General features: G+C 44.0%; 1 protein-coding gene across 4 annotated transcripts in view; it reads left to right on the top strand.

Moving 5' to 3' along the window:
- Positions 1 to 1,203: 1,203 nt before the first annotated feature.
- The window catches only part of Oc90 (otoconin 90), a 31,774-nt gene continuing 7,362 nt past the window's right edge, over positions 1,204 to 25,615 (top strand). For 2 of the 4 annotated variants that reach the window (XM_021183996.2, XM_085831631.1), the window contains exons 1-8: positions 1,204 to 1,249; positions 9,125 to 9,187; positions 10,017 to 10,073; positions 12,779 to 12,953; positions 17,264 to 17,376; positions 19,981 to 20,109; positions 20,248 to 20,286; positions 25,436 to 25,489. In XM_021183996.2, coding sequence (XP_021039655.1) covers positions 1,204 to 1,249; positions 9,125 to 9,187; positions 10,017 to 10,073; positions 12,779 to 12,953; positions 17,264 to 17,376; positions 19,981 to 20,109; positions 20,248 to 20,286; positions 25,436 to 25,489 — 676 coding nt within the window. Of the gene's footprint in view, positions 1,250 to 9,124; positions 9,188 to 10,016; positions 10,074 to 12,778; positions 12,954 to 17,263; positions 17,377 to 19,980; positions 20,110 to 20,247; positions 20,287 to 21,242; positions 21,294 to 21,759; positions 21,808 to 25,435; positions 25,490 to 25,615 lie in introns of all 4 variants that reach the window. The other 2 variants (XM_021183995.2, XM_085831630.1) reach the window with 2 other exon arrangements.

Genomic DNA, 25,615 nt, shown 5'->3' on the forward strand with positions numbered 1-25,615 from the left:
AAGGCTGGCTCTGCAAAGAGCCAGAAGAGCTTGTTGGACAGCAAGGACTCTTCTGTTTTAGGAAATGAATACAGTAGAGCATTGTGCTGAAGGAAAATCAGATAGCAGTCAGTGACTAGAGGGCGCTCAGTCCAAACAGATTCCTCAAGCATTCACTCCTTGCTCTTTCTTTCATATAACACCATCCATTTTGTAGCCACCAGAGGCCATGCTTGAGACAGGTTTGTAGAGAAGCCACTTTGAAGTCCACATGTCTTCTCACTCAGAGTAAACTGAGTTTATGGGCAGGGTGACCCCAGCATGACAACCCCTAACCTCTGGAATACCTCCTTTGCCTCTAGAGAAGCACATTATAAAAGTGTTCTGCAGAGGGCACACTTGAGAGTCTAGCCTAGTTGTTTGGGGGTTTCTATATGCCCTCTTGGCCAAGCTCCATTGTGCAATGCCCAACATCTACAGATCTATCCAGCAGCCTGGAACATGCTCTATTGCCATTCAAACGATGTCCTGAAATCATGATCTAAAGCACAAATCAACCAATCATTTTCCACTGTTTAGGGGATTATAACTAGGGAGAAAATTATCCTAAAATCCCTCTGATCCCCTGCGTGCTATTAACTATACAGTTGTTGGGCATTAGGGTGCCTATTGAAGTCAAATACTTGGTAATCTGAACACAAGAAACTATAATAAAGCGTGGCAGGGTTCCAGGACTTTTGTTCCTACCTTGTTTCTTTGTCCCCAGAACAGCCTCTGAGGATTATCCAGTGATATACTAGGACAGCAACCAAATAATCCAGATGCTCAAAAACCAAGGAAGAAAAGAAAGGTTGAGATGCTGTGTGAAGGGAGGGTGTAGGGGTGAGGCACACAATTTGTTGGCAGGCAGCACCACCATGTGGTCACCAGATTTATTCATATCTACGGTGGTGTTGATAGGGTTCAAACCCACCTCCCTCATGCTAGATCTGCTGTAAATGCTTATGAAATAAACGAGGGAAAGCACAGCACACTGCCATGTCTTTGGGGGAGAATATGGCTACCTTACCGTTTTACAGCTGGATAAGCTGAGTCGCCGTAGGGAATGCGAAGCTTCTGCTGATTCTCATGTGGGGTTTTTTAAAGCATCCTTGTCATGTTTTGCTGGCTCTCCCAGGAAGCTGCTCTAGCCTATGCCTACACCTTGTCCTCTGCACTGCCACAATGATTATGCTGCTCATGGTCGGTATGCTGATGGCCCCCTGTGTTGGTAAGTACTGCCTTTCCAGGTTAGCATTTGATAACTTCACAGGGATGCAGGGATGTTCTCTTGTCCTCCAGCTGACTTGCTCATTAGATCCTCTTCATTCCTCTGCCCAGTGAGTGAAGGGAACCAAACATCAGTATTAGGTTATAGAGTTAATGTTAATTATTTCAATCCCTGCTCAGAAAAATCCCAGCATAGAGGGGAAGTGGACACTCAGCCCCAACCTTTACCAAGACACTATTTGCAATTGATTTCTATTGGGAAAATCAATTTCTTCCAATGTTGTGTCAATAAGCATATCAACCACTTCAGACAGGACCCATGCCCAGGAGTAGCTAGCTAATGAAATGCAGGCTCCATGATTTTGTTGTTATTGTTATTGCTACTGTTGTTGGTTATATGTGTGTGTGTGTATGTGTTTGTGTGGTATGTGTATTGTATGTGTGTAGTGTGTGTTGCATGTGTTGTTGTATGTGTGTAGTATGTGTGTGATTTGTGTACTGTTTTGCATGTGTTGTATGTGTGTGTAGTGTGTGTGTAGTGTGTATGTGTATGTGCTTTGTTTTCATATTTTGATCTTACTGGGTTTATTTTTCCATGTTTATGTTTCCCTTTGCTTTTTGTTTTCTGTTCTGTTCTTTTATTCAGAGGGAGGGAGAGAAAATCAGAATGTGAAGTTGGGTTGGCAAAGATGTGAAGAAGAGCTGGGGTATGGAAAATAATATGATCAAAATATATTGTGTATAAAAATTAATTTAAATAGAAACCCTGTCCAGAACTTAAAAGTATTGGATAAGGTTCAGAATGGAGAAGAGTTGGGTCAAAACCCAAGTGTCTTATTGGTAAGCTCCTCCCTCCTTCTAGGCGTGCAGTTCCTTTCCCCTCTGCTTGTGAGCTACTACATAGCCCCATCTAATTTGCTAAGTCTTTGGGGCACATTGGCCTTTCTGACATGAAACAACATTCTTTTTGTCTCTGTGGGCATATGAACCACTAAGTCAAACATTTCTATTCCTTACACACCAGCCAATTGGAAGACCCTCAAACTCCTTGTTCATTTAAACACATAAACCCACTGCATTCCTTCCTCCAAGGTGGCTCCCATCACTCATGGATCAGGCCCCTTGTTCTTTGTTTTCTCATCCTAAGAGACACTCTCAGCCTAATCACTGCCTCTGAGACGCTCTTCAGGCATCTCTTCCAGCAGCAGGGACAGTGAGTGGCACCACATGTTATGCATGCATGTCATTTATATTGGCCAAGACCCAAGCAAGCAGATGAAACACATGAGGCTTACACCTGGCCCAGAAGCACATAAGTTCAGAATGGCAATGGCAATCTAATGTTTTAGAGAGGACTTCAGTTGCTCACCTGCAGATAAGCCTTCCCTCTGAAACAGAACTGGCCAACAGCTTGTTCTCTGACCTCCATCTATGTGTATTTTCCAGATTAAACAATCTTGTCAGGATTTGAATCCTCTCATACTCTTAAAAGCTTATTCTCTTTGGCAGCTACCGCTTTCTTCTTTCTAAAGAGTAAATTTCCTTTTGCTCAAAGCTGCCTTTTTTTTCATGTGTACCATTTATATTTTTCCTATAAAATTGTGACCAATAAATATTTCCTTCTGTTATTCTTGCTTTCTTTTTACCTCCTTTATTCCTTGACTGCTACATTTCAGTAATGAAGTGAAAATTGTTATCCTCTATTATGAGGAATCATTTGACAAATATTTTTGTTCTCTGGAGATTTTTTTACCCTCAAACACAAACACTTGGCTTTGAAAACATGACCGTCATGGACATTCTAGGTGCCATCACACCAATTTGTGTGTGGGTTTGAATGTGTTCTTTGCCTACTCCCAAAGTTTTGCTGAGTCTTACAACCACTGAGATGGGGTTGCCTCACCAATCAACTTGCTAGAACCTAGAGTACAAAGGACATTTCAGGAGTTCTGCCAATAGGATTGGAAGAAATATGTTAGTCTGTATCTCCTGTGAGATAGAGACTAAGGCCTTATCATGGGCACAAAAGTCTCTCATCAGAAGAAATATCCATAAGAAGTAGAGCAGCAAGCAGGAAGGTCCAGCTCTGCAGCAAGAGAGAATTGGGGCAGTTCATGCATTCTGGGGCTGCAGTTTGGTTTGAAGACGGTCTGGAAAGGCCATCTAGGAGAAGTCTACCTGAGCAGTCCTGAGTCCCCAGAAACCAGGTCTGCTGGTATACCTGTTGGCAATTTCTTGGGCTGGAGAGAGATATAGGGACTATGAAGTGTGGAGAGGATGACACCTGTCTGAAGATGCCATAGGGCCCTCAATAAGCTGAGCTTCCATTCTCCAAGAGATAACATCTGTATCTGCCCCTGAGGTCACTGAGGTAAAATTTCAAAATGCCTTAGTTGTCATGTTAGTTTTTCATTACTGTGGAAGAGTATTTGAGAAAAATCCTTCTTCAGGCATAGATTTAGGGGCTGGAGAGATGGTTCACTGGTTAAGAGCACTGATTGTTCTTGCAGAAGACCTGGGTTCAGTTCCCAATACTGACATGATGGCTGAAAACCGTATGTAACTCCAGTTCCAGAGGATTCTGTGTTCTTTCTGACCTTTGTGGGCTCTACAAATGTGTGGTATAGATAAAAGCAAATATTAACACGTATTTATACACATTAATACATAAGATAAAACTTTTTTTAAAGTTCTCTACTTTCTAAAGTTCTTGCCCCTTGCCAAAAACCACTAGCTGGGCAGTGGTGGTACATACCTTTAATCCTAGCACTCAGGAGGCAAAGGAAGACAGATCCTCTGAGTTCAAGGCCAGCCTGATCTACAGAGGGAGTTCCAGAACATCCAGGGCTACACAGAAAAACCCTGTCTTTAAAAACAGACAAAAAATATTTCTTGGGGGCTGGAGAGATGGCTCAGTGGTTAAGAGTAGTGACTGCTCTTCCAGAGGTCCTGAGTTCAATTCCCAGCAACCACATGATGGCTCACAGCCATCTGTAATGGAATCTGATGCCCTCTTCTGGTGTGTCTGAAGACAGCTACAGTATACTCATATAAATAATAAATAACTAAAACTACAAAAATATTTCTTTACATGAAGATTCTATAATTCTAGTAGGTAACCACTCATTGACCATTCAGCATGTAGTTCTATTGATATATATTCATTCCTTCATTCACCAACAAATATATTGAGGTCTGCATGTTCTCTTTCTCATATGCATAATGTCTATCATATATACATAAACACACATCAAAATATATATGGGGAGTAGAAAACTTTTTAAAAGATATATATATATATATATATATATATATATATATATATATATATATTTAAGATATATAAATATCACTCCCTATACTAATGGCACTTCACAAGCTAGTTTTGTTGAGATTACAAGATGTATAATATTAAATTTGAACCAGTAATCTAAAATTAGAATTTTTTATACAAAGAATTCATATGGTCAGCAAAATTTCTATGTATGCATATGACATATGATAGTACTTGCTTTCAGTAGGTCCCGAGTATAATGTAGAAATAGTTGCCTAAGTAGATTATTTCAACATGGAGTGGGTACACAGTGAAGGAAGGTTGTCTGTGTAACCAGACAGGTTACCCAGACTGTGTCTGTAACACAGTCCAGGTTAGGAGTCAAGCAAGACTCTGTATACTTCAAGTTGAACCAGAAAATCAGACAAGGGAAGCAGGTTCTGAGAAGGGGCCCAAATCCAGACACGGCACAAGGCAAGGTACATAGCACATGACCTTCAATGCCTTGGCACTGTAGGGCATGATGGGCCATGGGCCAGATGGAGAAAAGCTTTGTGTGCCGGGTCAGTCAGTATTGCTTCATTGCTGAATTTCATATGTATTGTTTACAACATGGTATAGACTGCATCCTGGGGAAATTAGACAAAATGATCCAGGCAAACTCCAGCACTATCAATGTGCTTGACAGGGATGCTCCTGCTTCTACCTTGTATCTTCGACCATTGTCATCCTTCCTTCCCTACACATCTGCCCCACCTCTGGCTGCACTTCCTTTATGATCTAAATCAGTTTCTAGAACAGGTAATTTAGAATCCAGGATGGCTTTTTAAGTCCCTAGTGCAATGGCATGGATGCCAACATCCTCACTGTGTATACAGTGTGGGTATGTTGGAGGAGATTCATATACCTTACAATCTGCCTGGGCAAGGAGCAATTTCCTGCTCCCCGTGGAGGAAGGCAATACTGCTTGTGTGCACAGATAACACAGAAAAGACATCACCAAAGGCTGTCAGCATTAAGCAGCCTTTGCAGTAGTAAGCAGTAGGTTTAGCAATTGTGCCAGATGCTATTGTGCTGAAGAATTTGCTCAGGGTCTAGGGACAAGGACTTAAATGGAAAGCAAGCCCAGAGCATCTCTCTGGCCCCACAGGAGGAAGGTTTTGCAGGGCTCACCCCCAAAGCCCATCAATCTCAGACAGGAAGGAATCCATTCTCCCTGAAAGCCACTCAAATAGCCTAGAGGTCATGTGCTCCACTGGATCTCTCTGACTTACAGTCCATTCACAGCCTCTGTGACCTGCCCTGCATTTATTCAAGGCAAAGTATCTTTCTTTCACTCCCTAAACTGATGACATTTTACAAGCGTGTTTTCTGGATTACAAAACACGCTATTTTAAATTTCGACTGGCAGCCTAAAACCGCAATGTTTTCTTATGCAAAGAATTCAGGTTAGCAGCAAAACTTGAAAGATTCAAGTAATGGGTCTCATTCCTTAGAGCCTAAGGCAGCTGGGCTCTCACTGTGACACAGATGCCCCACCCCCTACATCTCCACAGTTCCTACTGTTCCTTTACTGGTAATCAGCCTCAAACTCCTACCTGTCAGTTACTTCTCTGGCTATCCCTGGGGAGACATATTTGAAGCCTCGGGCAGTAGCAAGGATCTTCATCTTCACCCATCATTCAGGACAAGTACAGCCACATCAGACAGACTGGGTTCTGGGCCTCCTATCACATGTCCCTCCGAGTCATCCTCCACAGTCTTCCCTCATCCACATGAAAACATGAGTTGTCTCTTACTGTGTCCAGTGGACACCAGGGCACAGGACAGTAGCCATAAGAAGGCTCCTGTCCTCGAGAGATTCACAGCAGCATAGAGAATCAACATGGAAAGACTTTGGCAGCTAGAGGTGATGGCTGGGAGGTGAGAACAGAAAATACACAAAGAATTCAGAAACCAGGGGAGAGTGAGGAAATCTTCAGTGCTCTTTGATTGTGCCTCATGTGATGAGCAGGCTAGGCCAAACTGAGTCAAGGTCAAGGCTTTTCAACAGTGACCACACACGGCGTAAAGATTCAGAGCATGTCAGAAGAATGGAGAGAGGCTCTGCAGTTGGAGTATAGTAGCCCAGAGGAGCAGAGTTCTACTGGACCATCCTGCTGTGCTCCCTCTAATGCAGCATGGAGTTTTATAGCTGAACTTATTCACTTTTGTCTCTTTCTTATCTGAAAAACTCTCTGCTGTCCCAGGTCATCTTCAGAGAGCCCCTACTGACCAAGTGGTGATTACCTGATAGCAGCAAGCCAGGCTTGCTCCCTGCCTTTCTCTTGTTATCAGTAGGTGTCATCAAAGGAATGGGTGGAAAATCGAGGGCACTGACCTTTGATCTGTGAAGGTTCATGGAAAGGTTTAGCTCCTGTTCTATCCTTAAAAGTGAAAAACAGGCAGGACAGAGGGGCTAAAATGTGTACAGAAGCCACAGGCACAACTGGCTCAAGCAATTGCTACTTGTCCTCTCAGCTCAGCTTTAAGTCTTTGTGTAAGAAGACATTGAGAGCAGCAGCTCTCAAATCTTAGTCAAGTGAGTATCAGGAGAAGGCCAGCTAGACATGTTGGCTTACACCTGCAATCACAGGTATGCAGAAGGTTGAACCAAAAACATTGTAAAGACAGTGCATTCTAGGCAACCTTGTAATAATGGAGTAGGGGGGTGGCAAGACCTAGCTATGTGTGGCCCTGAGATTGATCCCAGCAGAGATATAATGGGAGGGGGCAGAAATAGATAATGACAAACCTCTTTATCCCTCTCCCTCTTCCTTCTTCCTCTTCCCCTCCCTCTCCCCCTCTTTTCTCCTGCCCCACTCTCTCCCCTCTCTCTCTCAGTAGTACTTTTAAACACACACAAACACACACACACACACACACACAGAGAGAGAGAGAATACTACTAGCTAGGTACAACTATATCACCCATTGGGTTCCTGCCCAAACATCTTATATGCACAAGACAATTCTTTCCCTACCACCACCCCCCCAATCCCCAGTGCCAATTACATAAAGCTGCGAAGCCTTTTGTGAGCCAAACAGAGCCCAAACCAGAAACAAGCAGCAGACCAACTAGGGCATCTTCATGAACAGACTGAATTTCTCATGCATCGTTGAGGGCTGATTCTTGCGGCTTTCAGATGAACAAGGTTTCCAAACAGTGACAAAGTCTCAGGCCTGAGTTTGTCAACTTGATGAAGAAAGACAACGATGATGTGATAGGGGCTAAAGATAGGGCTCCACAGTTAAAAGTATACACAATCATCAAAGAATAATAAATATTACTGAAATTGGGAGACAGAGCATAGGGAGACTGTTCTTTAAGAGGGCCTGATTTCAGTTCTCTGTTCTCAATACATCTGTTGGCTCACAACTGTCTGTAACTGCAGCTCCAAGGTGTCTGATATCTCTGGGCTCTGTGAGTACCTGAACTACCCTACACAAGTGCCACAACACACACACACACACACACACACACACACACACACACACACACACACACATTTTTTAACTATGATGATAGTGTCAGGCAACCCATGTGCCTTTGATCCATCAGGGGATGGATCTATGGCCAATCTCATTCCATTGGCTGGCCCAGGTACATCCATATTTCTGCCATGGTGGGATAGTGCCTTAGTTAGGGTTCTACTGCTGTGAAAAACACCATGACCAAGGCAACATCATAGGAACAATATTTAATTGGGGTGGCTTACAGGTCAAAGGTTCAGTTCATTATCATCAGGGCAGGAGCATAGCAGCATCCAGGCAGGCATGGTGCAGGCAGAACTGAGAGTTCTACGTTTTCATCTGAAGGCTGCTAGTGGAAGATTAACCTCCAGGCACCTAGGATGAAGGTTTTAAAGCTCACGCCCACAATGACACACCTACTCCAACAAGGTTACACCTCCAAATAGCGCCGCTGTTCCTTGGACCAAGCTTATACAAACCTTGACAGGTGGATAAGATGAAGCCTACCCCATTCTGTCATATACCTCTAGGCAGCATAGTTCAAGGCAGGCTTTTAGGAGATTGTCTTCAAAATCAACTGAAGAATATGTGAAACCTGAGCTAATCCTACATCATATTGGTTGCATCAAAATGCGTATTGACCCTGTATCAAAGAGATGTGGATCCTAATAGTCGGAGGGTAGCCTTGCCCATAAATATGAATTCCTTGGGAACTGGAATCTTATCTATGCCTTCACTTCTTTCTGCTGGTTCTTTATCTCTAGAAGCCTCCAGACAACAGTCAGTTTAAATAACACTCTAGCTTCTCAGGGGAGAACAGCTAAGCAGTTACCACGTCTCTCCCTCAGGTTAGAATGCAACCATTAAGGTCATCCACTAGGAAACACCAGGGATCTTCATGTCACCTCTTTATTTCCTCAGATCCACCTAGACTAAACACAGCATATGTATTATAAAAATCCATGTGGTATTGAATTGGGGGCAGGAGGTATCTTCATTGTCTTGTTTGTCACCTCTCTGCCTCAGCCCAGCAAGGGGCAGTACAATGTTTGTGCTAACTTTGCTTTCTCTTTGTCTGACTTACTTACAGGGGGCCATGCTCTGGACACACCAAATCCCCAGGAATTGCCTCCAGGACTATCAAAAAATATAAGTAAGAATCCTTTGACCTTTGCCCAGAAGCTAAATAAAAAGTTGTCTAGGATACTGGCAGAGACAACGACCCTTCTTGAATATACCCTGGGATCCTAATTGCTTTAGCATCTGCAAGTAGGCACTTAGATGGTTCTCAAAAGTATCTCTCTAGCCTTCCTCCTGGTGTCTCATGCTTTAGTGTTCTCTCAACTGAGCCCGATTTCAATGGAAATACTAAACCAGGAAAGACAGTAAATGTAGTGATATTGACGGTTACTGTGGGGATTGAATCTTAGCTTGAAAATGTTTGTATGTAACAAATAGGGGGAAAGGTGGCTTTGAATTTGAAGGAGAACAAGGAAGAGCATATGTGACTATTTGGAGGAAGGAGAGGGAAGAGAAAATTTTGGTAATTATATTATAATCTCAAAAAAGGAAAAAAACATAAATGCACTCTAGGCTTCCTGATAAGAAAGAAACGGGTGAGATATTGCAGAGTCCTGGGATCCTGTCACTCTCATAACTGTACACTTCCCTGATAGATATCCTAAATATTATGTCCATAGGCACCATGCCTTGGCTCTATGCATTTATCCTCTGGAGTACTTCTCAGTTGAAACATTCCATACCACCCAGAAGTCATGGGTTTTCTTTATAATAAGTGGGCAAAGTTGCCTAGGAATATTGCTCCAATCACATCTGTATTGGTTTCCATGATAACCCATGCTACAAAAAAGTTAGCTTAAGGTTAAATTTGTTCTTAGGAAAAGAGAAAAGGTTTAACATCTCTGAGTAGAAAGAGAAATAGAGGCCAAACCAAGACTCAGGTTTGTCTTCCTTCTACTTAGATATCACTTTCTTCAACGGAGTGTTTAAAAACGTGGAAAGTGTGGCTGAAATTTTTGGTAAGTGAAATCTGAAATTGCTTTAATCCATTGAGGGTCAGGACTAAAGAGGTATTGGAAGCTAGAGGAAATCACTGGGGTCTTGCTCTCTGTCTTTGATCTCCTTGGCCTCCTCAGCCAACTGCCAACATGTAGCAAGCATCTAAGAGGTCAGGAATGTTATGGGAGGCACATCAGAGAGTCATGTGCCTTCATTTTCCTTGGTTCCTTGTTCTGGAAAGAGAATGGTATCCCTGCTGCACAAGTGTGGATGCTGAGCCCATGGGAATTATGTGGATTCCTCAAGACTGCAAATCAAGAAGGGGGACATTCTTCTTCTTTTTTTTTTTTTGGATATTTTATGTATTTACACTTCAAATATTATCCCCTTTCCTGGTTTCTCCTCCAAAACCCCCTCTCCCATCTCCCTTCCCCCTGCTTCTATGAGGATGCTCTCCCTCCCACCCACCCAAGGGGGACATTCTTCATGCCTAGACCTTAATCCTCTATACTAATATGCTTTGGATTCCTCTTCCAACTAGCAAGTACATGTGAATCTTAAAGATTCCAAAGATCGTCACCCACTTCATGTGTGTCTCATTTCAATTATACAACTATTGGTATACCATGAGGGTCGCTCACCATCAGAAATGGACGATGCCTATCAAATAATGCTATACTGCAATTGGCCCAGTCAGGGCCACTGGAACCTGCTGTTTGGTTAGAAGAGGCTGGGAATGGAGCCACTCATTGTGGATGCCATGGAGGTCTCTGAATGAAAATGCACATCTGTGTAAGCACACAAACGTTAGAAAGGTTTTCCAACAGCACTGAGTCATTTTTCACTTAGTGGTAGACATCATGGAAACAAACAAAGCAAGAGAAGGGAAGAGGAGCCTGAATAAGGTAGAAAGAAACCATAACAGGCTAGTGGGGCTGCTGCTCACAGGCCACACCTCTATCCCATCAGTTTCTTCTGTCATCTTGTGTACTCTGAGTGGCAGTGTGGGGTCACCTCCTTCAGCATAGAATGGTCCTCTCACCAGAAAAGCAGAGGATGGGAATATGACGCTTGAGGTTTAGAATTGAAATAAGCAGTGTTTTTCTTGCTAGTTTCTGCGCTGTGTACTTGAAGGGAGAGTGTCAGCTATTGCCTTGAGCAAGTTTCTGACCATTGGCGACATTACCTCTGATGCGAAAGTGACAGAACACTGCCCTACCTGGCAGGATTTCTGTGAAGTTTATCACACTGAAGGCAAAAGCTTTGTAATATACCACATGTGTGAACGATTGTGGAACTATTGGAAATCACTGGTACAGACTAGGTGCTCAAATACTGTGTGTTTGCATGCCCTCCCTATCTGCTTTCTACACTAGCTTATAATTGTATAGTTTCATCACTAAGCCACTAGAGATTCACTCAGCAAACTAATCATTCCATAGATCATAACAGCATTTCTTTTTTCTTTTTAATTTATTCTCCTTTCATATATTACGTACAAATCATAGTTTTCCCTCCTTCATCTCCTCCAAGTTCCTGCCCCCACATCACCTCTCATCTAAATTCACTCTTAAGTTTCCCTTCCAAAAAGTACAGGCTTCCCATGGATATCAACCAATCATGACATACCAGATTGCAGTAAGACTAGGCACCTCCCCTCATACTAAGGTTGGACTAGGTAACCCAGTAAGAGGAAAGGGGTCCAAAAAGCAAGGAAGAGTTGGAGACAGACCCCACTCCCACTGTTAGGAGTCCCACAAGAACACAAGCTACACAACCATAACATATGTACAGAGAACCGAGGTCAGAACCATGCAGACTCCACAATTGTTGCTTCAGTCTCTATGACCCTGTCTGAGCCCTGGTTAATTGACTATGTAGGCTGTGTCCTTGTGGTGTCCTTAGGCTCACACAACAGTCTGAGTGTAGCAAGATGGATATATATATATATATATATATATATATATATATATATATATTGCATATGGTATGCACATACGTGTGCATATTCGCAAGTGGTGGAGTGCATATGAGAGTTTACAGTATATGTGTGCATATGTCTACGGAGGCCCAGTTTTGATGTCTTAAATATTAATGTTTTTCCTCAAGTGCTCCCTATCTTGTTCTTTGACTCAGGGTAACTCTGTTAAATCCAGAGCTCACCAATAGGCGCAGTCTGGCTAGTCAGCTTGCTCTAGGGATCTACTGGCTCTGCTTTCTGAGGCTGGAATTACAGGGATTGGCCATACCCACTTGACATTATATGGATTCTGAGAATGCAAGCAGTTTAGAAGCTGGGCCATCACCCCATGCCCCAATGGTACCTTCTTACATGTTTCTACTTCTGTATTAGGAAGCAAATATTTTCTAGAAGTCTTTGACAAACTCCCTCAAGTCTTTTTCTGCCCAGATATGGGGGATGTGCTCAGTCAGAGCCTAGTCACTATCATGGAGGTATAGTCATGGTATAGTCACCAGCTAAGAATAATAGTGAAATTTTGCAAATTGGCTTACCTTCCTGATAACTTTTTAGTTTTGTTAGTAAGGAAGACATCAGGTAGGTATACTATGGCTGGAGCTACATAGCTGCTTTTGACTGACTACACTACATGTAATAACTACATTCAAGATGTCACATCAGCCAGGGTTGCAGGAAGTCCAAGGAAGGAACTCCTCATGCACTTGGGTTCCCTGTGCCCACCATACTTGTTCTCCCCACCCACAGACTGCCTAGGTTCCCACTTCACCTGGCTGCAGGCTGTCTTCACCAACTTCCCACTGCTCCTCCAGTTTGTAAACAGTATGAGGTGTGTAACTGGCCTCTGCCCCCGGGACTTTGAAGACTATGGTTGTGCCTGTAGGTTTGAGATGGAAGGGATGCCTGTGGACGAGTCTGATAGGTGAGTATGAACCACAGGTGAGCTCACTGCAGCCGGATGACACCTTGGATGGAACAAATATAGACAGAGACCCAGAGGAGAGACTCAGGAGAGATCTAATTCTGTTACCTACTGGAGGGTAACTGGTACTCATCTCTTCACAGTACAGTATAACTAATGATGTTGTTGTAGGTGGGTACACAAGAGCATCTGTCATGAAAACACTATATTGCAGGGTTGTTCTAAAATGGGGTTCCCTACATTAATAGCATAAGATCCTTGTTATAACAGTTCAATGTATCAATACAAAATACATTGAGGGGGGACCTGGAAGCCTTATCCAGTGCATTTCTGCCAACTAGAGAAAAAGCAGCTATGGGGGTTGCTATCCAACCTTCAATAAACATAAACAATAACAACCCATGTGTGCTGTGCTAAAGATAATCAAATCACTACTCCTGCCTTAGTATAGAATGCAAAAAAATGTGCACAGCCACTAAAGATGTGCTTCATCCCTATGGACAAGGAAGCTGCACCCTTGAACAAAGTAGCAAGATGGGCAATGACAACTGAAACCTAAAAACATTAAGCAAGTTTTAACAGGGGTGTGGTCAATAAGTATGGAAGTAGGAGGGCCAACTGAGCTATTGACTGACTTGGGAAATCTGTTGCTATGTGTTCAAATTCAAGCACTGTTACCCATGACTCAGCACTTCTCCTTCTCTGCTCCTTACTCAGTCACTTAACTTGTTTATATTCTATTTTCTTTCCCTTTAAAAGTGAAGGTAATTGTAGTGCTTACTTCGGAGTCACTATTTTGGTTTACATGATTAAATACTAACTGAACGAGGCATTGTGACTGTGCCTAGTTATGAGGTGGTGAAGAGTAACAGTAACCATGGAAACAAGACTGGGCTTGTAGAAGCAGTCACAGTAGGGATGGTAGTAGCAATGACTGTAGTGAGGTAGCTATAGTTGTATCAATGCCAACAATAATGAGACTGAAGTAGTAGTAGTAATAGCAGCAGCCATAGCAGGGGAAGACCAGGGCTAGTATATTAGTAAGAGTGGCTGTAACCATGGTAACAGCATCAGAACTAGAAAATTGAACCTGATCTGAAGTCTATTTCATAATTAATGTCCTATCTCTCTGGCATTATCTTGTGCCCAAAATGAAATGCCACAGGGCATGCACTTTTTTTTTTTATCCATGTGGGCTCAGAGAAGGCAGGACAGAAACTCTATGGAGCCCCATGATGGACAGCTCATACTCGCCCTGGCATTTTTTGAAAGACGTCCTTTTCCAGTTGCCTTGGTTCTCTGTTCTTCACATTGTGGAGCTTCTTTTGCTTGTATCTACTCCATAGGCAAGTGCAAGCACACAGTCTGTCTCTGGAGTCCACTCATTGTCCTCTAAGGAGGGAACACACTATGGTCTTTCTTTTTACTACCGGTCCTAGTGACCCACTGACTGAGGAAGTGACCAACTTTTAACTCTTTTTCATAGCTTAAAAATGAATGCATTGAAAAGGATATGTTCTTGCTTGACATAGCATAATAGCTTTGCAGTTAAACAATGAACCATCTCTACTTTCCTTTCAAACCTTCAGGAGAAGATACAAGTTGCATTTGGAACAAAGGGCTAGTTTTCCATTTTAGGGACCAGGGTCAGGTAGTTGACACTGGGATGCTAAAGGATTGGTTCTGCAGGGCATGTGAAGCCAGGTCCAATTCTAAGAACATAATTTTCTGTTAAGTCCTCATTCCTGCTTCCTTTAATGCTTTGAACACCCAATAAACCAAGAAGTCAAATAAATAAAGGAGTCATTCATCACTGTCTCCTACCCAGAAAGAATGATCAAAGGTCCTATGTCCTCAAGGTGGAATGGTGGGCTGAATCTAATTTCAGTGACTTTGTCCATTTTGGTCAATAGGGTGGGTGTTTCCAAACACCCTAGAAAACAGATTGTTTCTGTCTTGAACTTACACACCTTGATTCCCTGCTGCTGTTTATTGTAATAGATGTTTTCTTAAATCTAAGAAATCCTCCATAGGCAGGATAAGAACAAAATGTACTGAAGGTCACCATCCTTCCGCATGTTTTCTTTGTTGCAGTGTTCTCCACTGACTGCTTCCCTGAACCTGGTAGCAGTGCCACCTTGCTGGGTAGTCTTGGCCAGGTTATAGAGCCGTGCTTCTCAGAGTCTGCATATATAAATATTCACAGTTGTGGTCACACCTGCTGAGCAGCACTCAGGGGAGGTTGAGAAGTGCTGTATTTATCCAGTGCTCAGAGAAGGAAGAACATGGCTAGAGCTCAGCAAATGTTAGCTGCTGTAACAAAAGCAGTGATGAGCATCTTCCTCATTCCCTCTGAGAAACAGACAGTGATAATCAGCAGCATCTTTGCCAGCCCAATTCCACATCCTGTTCCCATTGTGGCTTCCTTGGCAACATATCCATTCCTCCCCTGCTTGGGCCCTGGTCTCTAGACTTGCAATACACAGCAGGGTCACTAGAAGAACATTACTTGTAAATGCTTGGAGCAGTTGCTGGAATACTCAAAGGTGTTAGCTATTACCATGAGACTCATGTAAGGTTAGTTTTTTTAAAAATAGATAAGTAACGTGCCCAAGGCAAATCCCTGGTGTTTGTTGGAGCTTGTCCAGCTGCAGAACCCCAGTCATCAGCTCCTTGTACCACAAACTTGAACATCAAGGCTGCTTGTACAACTGAGGTCTCATTTTTCCTCTTCCTGTGTCCCAGGACCTCAGAGAAAGGTAGCCACCCATAATTCTGCCCATACTAAGAGAGGCAGTAGCTCCTAGCCTGGAGTCTGTAAGTCAGTCTGTAAGAGAATGGCTGTCTCCTTCCCTGGTATTCAGACACTTTTGTCTTCTCAATGCCTTAGAACCTCCCATTCTCTCCTGAAGTCTGAGGTCTCCCCTATTTGCAACCAAAGACCACAGACTTCCTTAGTTCATGCTTTTCTCTAGCTCGGATTCATTTCTGTGTTTGACCCTCAACAACACCCTGCAAGCTATGTCAAGCATTAACTGTAATACATGTCTATACTTTCCTCAGGACTGATGTATACTAGATATTCTGTCCCATCTCACTGTGTAACCTCATAGCAGTCCCTTGGGTCCCTGGGTCCTGAAGGTCCTGTTTGCACACGCAGAAAGGAACTGCATGTTTGCATTAAAATGTTACCTTTAATGTTCCTTTTAATATCACCATCACACATAATCCAAGCTGCTGTTTACAGATGCTACTCTTTCTCACTGATAGATTCCTAACTGACCCACAGAGCATAAGCTCCTTCCCCATTCGTCACTTGCTTATCATTGAGTAGCATCTCAAACGTCTCTCATAGAGCTCGAATGCATGGACATGGTAGGAGAGAGACAATTTTGCAATATGGAAACCACCTGTGCTGCAAGAGGACTTGTGCATCTCACACAGGAATCCACATAAAGCAAGCTGAAATGTTCTCTGGCTCAGTGACTACTGCCACTTTCTGTTTTCTGCATAGTTGCTGGGGTCTCTCTCACCTTGACCCTGATTAAAGGCTAATCCACCCCTTCTTTCTCATCCTCATGGCCCTCTTTTCTTTTTCTCTTCATCTTATACCTCTTTTCGTGCCTATCCTTCTCTGCCTTCTTGAGGCAGAGTTTCCTATATAGCCCAGGCATATCTTGAACTTGTAACCGTTCTGCCTCTCCAGTGCATGAATGATTGATAGATAGCTAACTTTCAGTGTTGGTTTCTTTGTTTAGGGATGTGAAATTACCCTTCAAAATAGCCTTGGCTTTGTCACCACTGGTTATTTTAAGCAAGTCATAGAGGTGCCCCTGAAATCTCTAGCAAAGGTGGATTTTTTTTAGAGATGTCAGCTCCCATGTGAGGCCAGGAAGAGTGACAGAGGCAGATGGGGAGGGGCAACTTCCGTTATTTATACTGACTCGGGTGAATGCAGAATGTGGTGACAATAGCAAAAGTAGCATCCAAAGCAAGTGCTCAGACATGGCCTGGTATACCAGCCCATCTTCTTCCCTGGACCGTTTTTACACTATGTCCTCCAGCTGAGATCTAGGCCATGTGGCTCACCACATACAACTGCACATTGATTGGGCAGAGGTGATGCACACTTTCATCTGAAGCATGTAGGACAGCAGGTGGCACATGTGCATTGTGTGTGCATGTGCACACTGACTGAGCATTGAAACAGATCAGTGCCAGATACCATCCAGACATCAGCATGATCTCAGCGTGCCTGCCTGTCTGGATCCTAACCATGGTCTCTCTTGATCCTGCCCAACCTGTCTCAGCTGCTGCTTCCAGCATCGCAGGTGCTATGAGGAAGCTGTTGAGATGGACTGTCTCCAGGACCCTGCCAAGCTCAGTGCAGATGTGGATTGCACCAACAAACAGATCACATGTGGTGAGCATTTTCAGGCCTCCCAGAGAAGGGGCACGAAATGACCAATGTGGTCCACGTGGGATCCATCTGCTCTGACACCACCATCATCAATGCCATTGCTGAAACATAATTGATTGATGCATTTGTGGTTCACACGTAGTTAATGTGCAATGAATGCTTTTTTTTTAATGACTGAAACAGTTGATTGGAATACCATCTGAGTTATAATTTATTTATACTTGTGGTAACTGTAGTGAGTGGCAAATTGTTTGCTATTTATTCACCATGCAACAGTAGAATACTTCCTTAACGTAACTACAGAACAGAAAGGAGAAAAATCACCTTCAAAGACATGTTATGGAAATTACATTAAGCCAGCTTGAGAAATGATTGAAGCAGTGGGTGGTGCATTGTCGTGAGTGGAGGTAGATATAGAGATGAGGGGTCAGGCTGGTGGTGGCTGCTGTTTCTATGAAGCAGGTGCAAATCATATGTTCCTGTGACTTATCATGTGACTCTAGGAATATTATTTCACATGTCTAGGCAGTCCTGGATGAAGTCATAGGCAAAGGCATGGAGTAGTAAGAGAGTCTTGCAGGTCAAAGTGTTAGATTTAGCCAGTCTCCTGTGTGCCCGCTGTAGAGCCTGGCCTTCATGCACAGCAACTCTGATCTTCCCTCCCAGCAATGTGTTAAATGAAAATCACTGTTGTTAGTTTTCAGACAAGAGAAGGAAAGTTCTGAGAGATGAAACAACCTGACTAAAGTCACAGAGATGCTCACCTGTAGAGCCAGACTTTGAACCAAGGCCCCAGTGACTCCCAGGACCAGGTGCTCAGCCTGGTGGAGGCTGGGCACTAACAATAGATAGAGGGAGGCACTGAGGAAGGAGGGGGCAGAGAAGCCAGTGGAAATAGAAAAGGACATCCATTCATGCACTCTGCACACAGATACTGAGACTGCCGCAACCATGCAGGGTGGGTGTGGTCCTGACCTCCTGGACTTCTCTCTGCATCGTCCGTGCATTAGTTACCTTTGTCAAGCCTTTGAGAGTGTGTCTGATAGGAGTGACTTCGAAAGCTTTAAGATGGCTTTGGGGTCAGAGTACATAGTTCACGGTGATGAAGAAGGCATAGTAGCAGACTTAGTTAGATGCTATGGTATCAGGAGAACAAAGCAGTTGGTGATGTGGCATCAGTCTGAAAGCAGATCCTTCAGGCTAGAAGCAGGGCCAGGCTGTTATCTTATTGTATGGATTTTTTAAATGGGGAGATAAATAAACATCTGTATACCCCTGGCAGGGTACTAACAACAGACCCAGGAATAATTCCACCGAAGTCTAGTTGGTGAGCCAGTGAGTTTAGTCGGGATCTACAGGGTCATGGGCAAGTTACCAGGCTTCCACTGAAGATCTGTCTTTCACCCAGCAACTTTAACCTGGTTCTGTATTGTGGCAGACAGAGACAGGGTCTCTTGAAACTTCTGGCCTCCTAGAGAATTTCCTGAGTGCTCTCCTGTACCACCTTATAAGCCCACAGTTCATGAACCCTCCCTCCTCTCTCTGGGGCTAATTTGGTAGGTCTAATCTTGTAAATGTCTTGTGTGGATTATCACAGTTGCTCTAATTTTAGGATGGAAACATCCATACCACACCTGGAGGATAGTGGTCCATAACTGACATCCAGTGACCTTCCAACTAGTGATCCACTTCCTCTAGTAAGGCTACACATTCTAAATATACCAAACACACTCTCCCAAAACCATGTAATCAGCTGGGGACCAAGCAATAATACAGATGAGTTTCTGGGTGTCATTTAACATTCAAAGCATGGCAGTCAGACCCTGCAAATGTGTTAGATAGTGTCAGGAGTTATGTAGGTCAGGGAGATGGTGCTATGTGGTACTCTGTTTAAACAGGAAGGGCATTAAAATCTTCCTTGAGAAAAGATTTGAAGTAGTAAGCGATTCTTACTCTAAATGGCTGTGTGGGTACAATGAGCAAGCAGAACATGGACAGGACTGAGGTGCCCAGTGTGGAATGGGGGATAGAGGAAACTGGCAAGAAGTGTGGGAAAAGATGACATCCAAGGAGCAATGGATGCCGTAGCCAGCGATAGCCACATGACACTCCCTAGGTAACTCTGGAAAGTCAGGAAGAGGTTCTGAATCAATACACAGACTTCAATTAAAGTGTTTTTTTTTTTTCTTTTTCTTTTTCCTGGATGGAACCCAGGGCCTTTCATGTACTAGAAAAGCACTCTCTACCACTGAGATACCCCTCTCATCTTGCTCTAGCCCTTGCCCTATTCTAGACTCTTCATGACAGTGAATGACAGAACTGGGAAGCCTAGTCTGGGGACCACTGACATGAGTGGATGGGAGATGGAGGTAGAAAGTTTGTATGGGTGTGGCCAGTCCCCATAGAGGATACAGGTGGACCCTGTACATCAGATTGGTGGGTTGGATATATGTGACATGTAGTTGGGTCTACTAAACCAAAGAGGTCACATCATTGCTAGAAAGTTGCAAGGAGAACAAGTTTGGACAGCCCAGATCAGGAGCCACCCTTGCCTACTGGGATTCCAAGTTTGATCTTTCTACCTTGCTCCACCCTTCCTGTATGTAGAGTCCGAGGATCCCTGTGAGCGCCTACTGTGTACGTGTGACAAGGCTGCTGTGGAGTGCCTGGCTCAGTCTGGCATCAACTCCTCCCTGAACTTCCTGGATGCTTCCTTCTGCCTCCCTCAGACTCCAGGTAGGATATCTGGGCTTAAGCCCAGCAGCAGAGCTGAGCTTTGGACAGGAGCTGCAGTGGGTGACTTCAGATACCAAGTCCAGCCCCTCAACATCCAAGTCCACTGCTTTATCCACATTCCCATGTGTTTTCTTACAGAGACAACTAGTGGGAAGGCTGCAACACTGTTGCCTAGAGGTAAACTTCTCAACATAGCTGGTTCTTTTTGGACTGCAGAGGACTTGTGTTGGTAGCAGCTGGTGCAGGCATCTCTTCTGCAGACCTGGCTCACAGAGGGTGTAGCCACCAATGACATTGACTCTGCCTCCCTTTGTAAAGAGACTAGTTTGAGTATCCAATATCAAAGGATGCTAGTACCAACTGTGCCCTTGCCAGTGGGTGGATGTGAATTTAATCCAGCAAGGGTTCAGAGCCCACATTCTCTCTGTGTGGTCAGAGGACTGGTACATCACAGGACTGGAGCAGCACCTCTGGTTCAGAGGAAGATGGTTCCCACTCCCTGACATCCTGGCTATTAGGCCTCCCTGGAGAGGGTTCTACTTCTTCTTCCACTTCTTCATCCCCCTAGAACCTGAGCAGAAAGCACAGCCTGACTCAGGAGATTTTTTTTAGGAGAGGTTGCTTATCCGGTGAGTCTTTGTGGGACTCATATAATTCATAGTTCTTACTCTAAAATATGGGTCTTATGAAAAATAAAAAATAAAAACAAGTTTACTTGTCTATCAAAATTTCTCTGCCCTCTCATTGCTGATACCTTTAGGCATCTGGGGATGGGTCCACTGTCACTTTGGCATCTCCTGTATCCTTTTCTCTGGCTCAGGTCTCCATCCTTAAAGGAATTTTGTTAAGGAGCAGTCCACAGTGTGTAGGTTGGTGTGGAGCTGGGTTTGTATATGTGGAGAGTGTGCATAGATATGAAGATAGTGCATGCATGTGTGTATGGCCATCAATGGTGCATGCATGGTGTGTGTGTATGTATTCATGGGTATGGGGATGTACTTGTATGAAGGTGGAGTGTGTACATACATGTGTACATAGGATGTATGTACATACATGTATCTCTGTGTACCTTCTACATTCAGTTTTTACAATGTATTATGGTGCCATTGCTGTTGGAGACTCTCTTTTCCCAGGGATTCCTGAAAAGCCCACAGATACCAGTCAGATAGCCCTGTCCGGAGAAGGTAAGCATAGAGCAACAGGTGACCCAACCACCCTTGTCCCATTTATGCCACTCCATACTGGCTTGATGACATCAGCTCCCTTAGATGTTCCCTGCCTGTTTTGTTCTGAGCAAGGATCCCCTTTCTACTCCTTCGCCTTCTCTAGCCCCTCTGTCTTCATCTCTAGAGGACCAGAGGTACAATGCTGCAGGCTGGCCCAGATGCACAGCTGCAGGTTTGCTGGGATGGACAACACATATGTTTTAATGTGCCCTCCAAGTCTTGCTTGGGATACACTTATGCCAGCAAAGTGCCTGTTGCTTATCTGAAATCCAAATTTAGTGGGCATACTAAATGTATGAGTAGCTATCAGTACAGTCACTCTACAGAGTCTTTCCTCATAGAAGGTGGATTTTCCCCATGTCTTCAGTCCTTACTCTCAATCTGTTTTACTGATCCATACTAAAACTATGTCTCCTTTCCACAGTGGCTGGTGAGGTGAGAGCAGACACACCAACAACCCTCTCCAGAACAAGTAAGCTGAAAGGGCATCCAAGAGGGAGGCGTGGGACACAGTGGAGATGCTACCCAAATCCATGTGCTCTTTTTCAGTGGTTACTCTTAGAGAGGGCCCCAGAGGAAATACGGTGCTCATTTTCAGACTATGCATGTACTGGCTATTTTTGTGTCAACTTGACACAGCTGAGTTATCACAGAGAAAGGAGCTTCAGTTGAGGAAATGCCTCCATGAGATCCAACTGTAAGGCATTTTCTCAATTAGTGATCAAGGGGGAAAGGCCCCTTGTGGGTGGGACCATCCCTGGGCTGGTAGTCTTGGGTTCTATAAGAGAGCAGGCTGAGCAAGCCAGGGGAGGCAAGCCAGTAAAGAACATCCCTCCATGGCCTCTGCATCAGCTTCTGCTCCCTGACCTGTCTGAGTTCCAGTCCTGACTTCCTTTGGTGATGAACAGCAGCATGGAAGTGTAAGCCGAATAAACCCTTTCCTCCCCAACTTGCTTCTTGGTCATGATGTTTGTGCAGGAATAGAAACCCTGACTAAGACAAATTGGTACCAGCAGAGTGGGGTATTCCTGTGACAACCTGACCATGTTTTGGGGAGGACTGTGGAAGGACTTTGGAACTTTGGGCTTGAAGAGCCATTTGTTGTTAAGAGCTCTGTCAGATGTTGTGTAGGAGCTTGGAAGATAATGCTGAGAACAGTGCAGAAGATGGAGGCCTGGTTTGTGAAATTTCAGAGGGAAAATTAAAGACTCTCTTCAGGGCCATTGCTGTTTTTATTGTGAAGATTTTGTAGTTCTGGTTAGCTGGGGCTGAAGAATCAGCTGTGATTAACAAGATACCAGAACTACTAAAGCAAAAACTTTGCATTACTGGGACTATTGATGCTGGTTAGCTGGAGCTAAGCAATTAGCGGTGATTAAGAAGAGACCAGCATCGTTGAGGTGACATCTTCTGGGAAGTGTTTTCTGAAAGCACAAAGAGGCTGTGTTCCAGAGATAGGCAAGGTTGTACTCCTTCTGCAGTGGAACTTGGTAATGTGTAAGGGTCATCCAGGTGGTACTGGTTTTGAAGGCATGAAGGGATCACACAGCAGCTCAGGCTCGGCACTGTGAGAGGCCATGGAAGGCCATTGGTGAAGGTGCAGCCCCAGTTGTAATTGAAGGCCCAGGACTGAAGGGGTCACTCAGTGTTTTGGAGATGCCAGTACCACGAGATGACCACCAAGAGCAGCAGCAGCAGTGGAGTACAGGCATCTGGAGCCCAGAGGACGACGTGTGTGCTACAAAGGGCATGGCTGGAGAAGTGACCCAAGCCCTTGGAGGAGCCCAGAAGATCGTGAGTTGGATCCCAGACGTTGGACGGTTGGAGATTGATTTTTGCTTTGATTGTGACTGTGCCCTGATATTTTCCCTCTTGAAGGAAGAAACTGTTTTAGTGGAGCCCACAGTTAAGAGACTTTTAATTGTAAAAAGACTTTGGATTTTAAAAGAGATGGATATTTTAAAGAGATTCAAATTTTAAGAATATGTAAAGACTGTGGGACTTTTAAAGTTATTTAGATCTTGGGGATGAATAAGAATGTAAGGGTTGAGGCTTACTAGTGATGTGTTTGTGTGTCAAGTTGACAAGGGGTCAATTGTACTGGCTATTTTTGTGTCAACTTGACACAGCTGAGTTATCACAGAGAAAGGAGCTTCAGTTGAGGAAATGCCTCCATGAGATCCAACTGTAAGGCATTTTCTCAATTAGTGATCAAGGGGGAAAGGCCCCTTGTGGGTGGGACCATCCCTGGGCTGGTAGTCTTGGGTTCTATAAGAGAGCAGGCTGAGCAAGCCAGGGGAGGCAAGCCAGTAAAGAACATCCCTCCATGGCCTCTGCATCAGCTTCTGCTCCCTGACCTGTCTGAGTTCCAGTCCTGACTTCCTTTGGTGATGAACAGCAGCATGGAAGTGTAAGCCGAATAAACCCTTTCCTCCCCAACTTGCTTCTTGGTCATGATGTTTGTGCAGGAATAGAAACCCTGACTAAGACAATGCAGGACATGAATGCCCAGGAATCTTAAATTTTCTGTCACTCAGCCAGAAATGTGTAGTGAGCTGGACTCAGCTCTGAATTCAATGCAAGCATGACCATCAAACCTAAAAATATCTAGGCCAAATTTTAGTTGGTGAACCTGACTTACCCATACATGCTCGTAGTGATTTGCAACCATTTCTTAATTAATGAGTGTCTTAGTTATGTTTTTATTGCTGTGAACAGACACCATGACCAAGGCAACTCTTTTAAGGACAACATTTAATTGGGGCTGGCTTCCAGGTTCAGAGGTTCAGTTCATTATCATCATGGCAGGAGTTTCCAGGCAGGTGTGGTGCAGGAGGAGCTCAGTGTTCAACATCTTGTTCAAGAGACAACAGCTAGGATGAGGGTCTTAAAGCCCATGCCTACAGTGACACACCTATTCCAACAAGGCTATACCTACTCCAACAGTGCCACACCTCGTAATAGTGTCACTCCTTGGGCCAAACATATTCAAACTACCACAATGAGTGTAAGCAACTGACAATAATTATTCACTAGTTACTCAGAATGAATAAGTAAGCGAATACTTGTTGATGGGCAGTACCATCATTGAAGGTCTTCAGTGTGTAGACATTAGTTACCAGACACACACTCTGGATTCTCCCTTGTCCCAGGAATCTTGCTATCCCATGAAAGAGAAACTCTGAGGGTGGTGTCACTCACCCAGGATGTGTCAGTTCAGAACTCCTTGGGTCTGAGTTGGTAGGTTTTGCTTTGAAAAGATCAGTGGGCCCCAACAGAGGATGGTCCAGATGTCCCTTTGATGTGGCAACTGTGTTCATACAAGTCAGCTTCAAAGCCTGAATTTTCTACAACATTTTGTCTTCATCTGCAAGTAAGTTAAGTTGAAGTCAGTGCTTCCCTTCCCTTATACTGGTTAAGCTGCTGCTGTCTCGCCTCTGTATGGTACAGTGGAAAGTGAAATCTGAACTTAGCATAGTGCCTGAGTCTCGACCTCAGCTGGCATGGCTTTTCATACCACCACTACCTAACTTCTTCATTCTTGAGGCATGTCTTAACTCTCCTGTATGTCTGTCTTCTCATCTCTCCAAGAGGGGTGACAAGGGTGAACAGGAGATCCCTACTTGTGAGCTGCCATTAAGTGAGGCAGAAAAACAAAGTCTGTATTGACATATAGTTTGGAATACAATAGGAGCTTTGTAAGAGTTAAGAAGGACTCAACTCACAAAAACCCATGGCTCAACTGCTCTCCTTGAGCCAACAGCAGCATGCAATTGCACTGTCCTGGACTGCCTGATGCTTTTTTTTTAAAATACATGATTTTCTTTCCTTTAAGTATTTCCCCCCTCCAATTTCTGCATAATACACAGGCTTAAAGCCTTTCTGCAATTCCCTGTCTTGCAAACTGCTGGGACATTTGCAAACACACATGTCTCTTTGGGATTCCCTTTGGTCCCCTAGTGACCCTGATAACATCAGTTGCCCTAGGATATCTCAGTGGGAGCAGGTCATGTCAGTCTGGATCCAGAGCTATGCCTCCAGAGACGAAAGCACATAGGGTAAAGTTGACACTCATTCTGTCTGTTTTTCCTTGTGAGCAGAGTCTGTTCAAGATCTTCAAGACACACAAGCTTCAAGGACCACATCAAGTCCAGGTAAGCACATTTAACTCCCTCTGCCTTTGCATGTAGAAGCTTCTGACATAAATGAGTTCCAAAGGAGCCTTGGATCAAGTCCTGAATGGAACAAAGAATTGGAAAAAAAAGGTCTCTATATTCCTC

This window comes from Mus caroli, unplaced genomic scaffold (assembly GCF_978045245.1).
Source record: "Mus caroli unplaced genomic scaffold, Mus_caroli_1 scaffold_16, whole genome shotgun sequence".
Classification (NCBI taxonomy): Eukaryota; Metazoa; Chordata; class Mammalia; order Rodentia; family Muridae; genus Mus; species Mus caroli.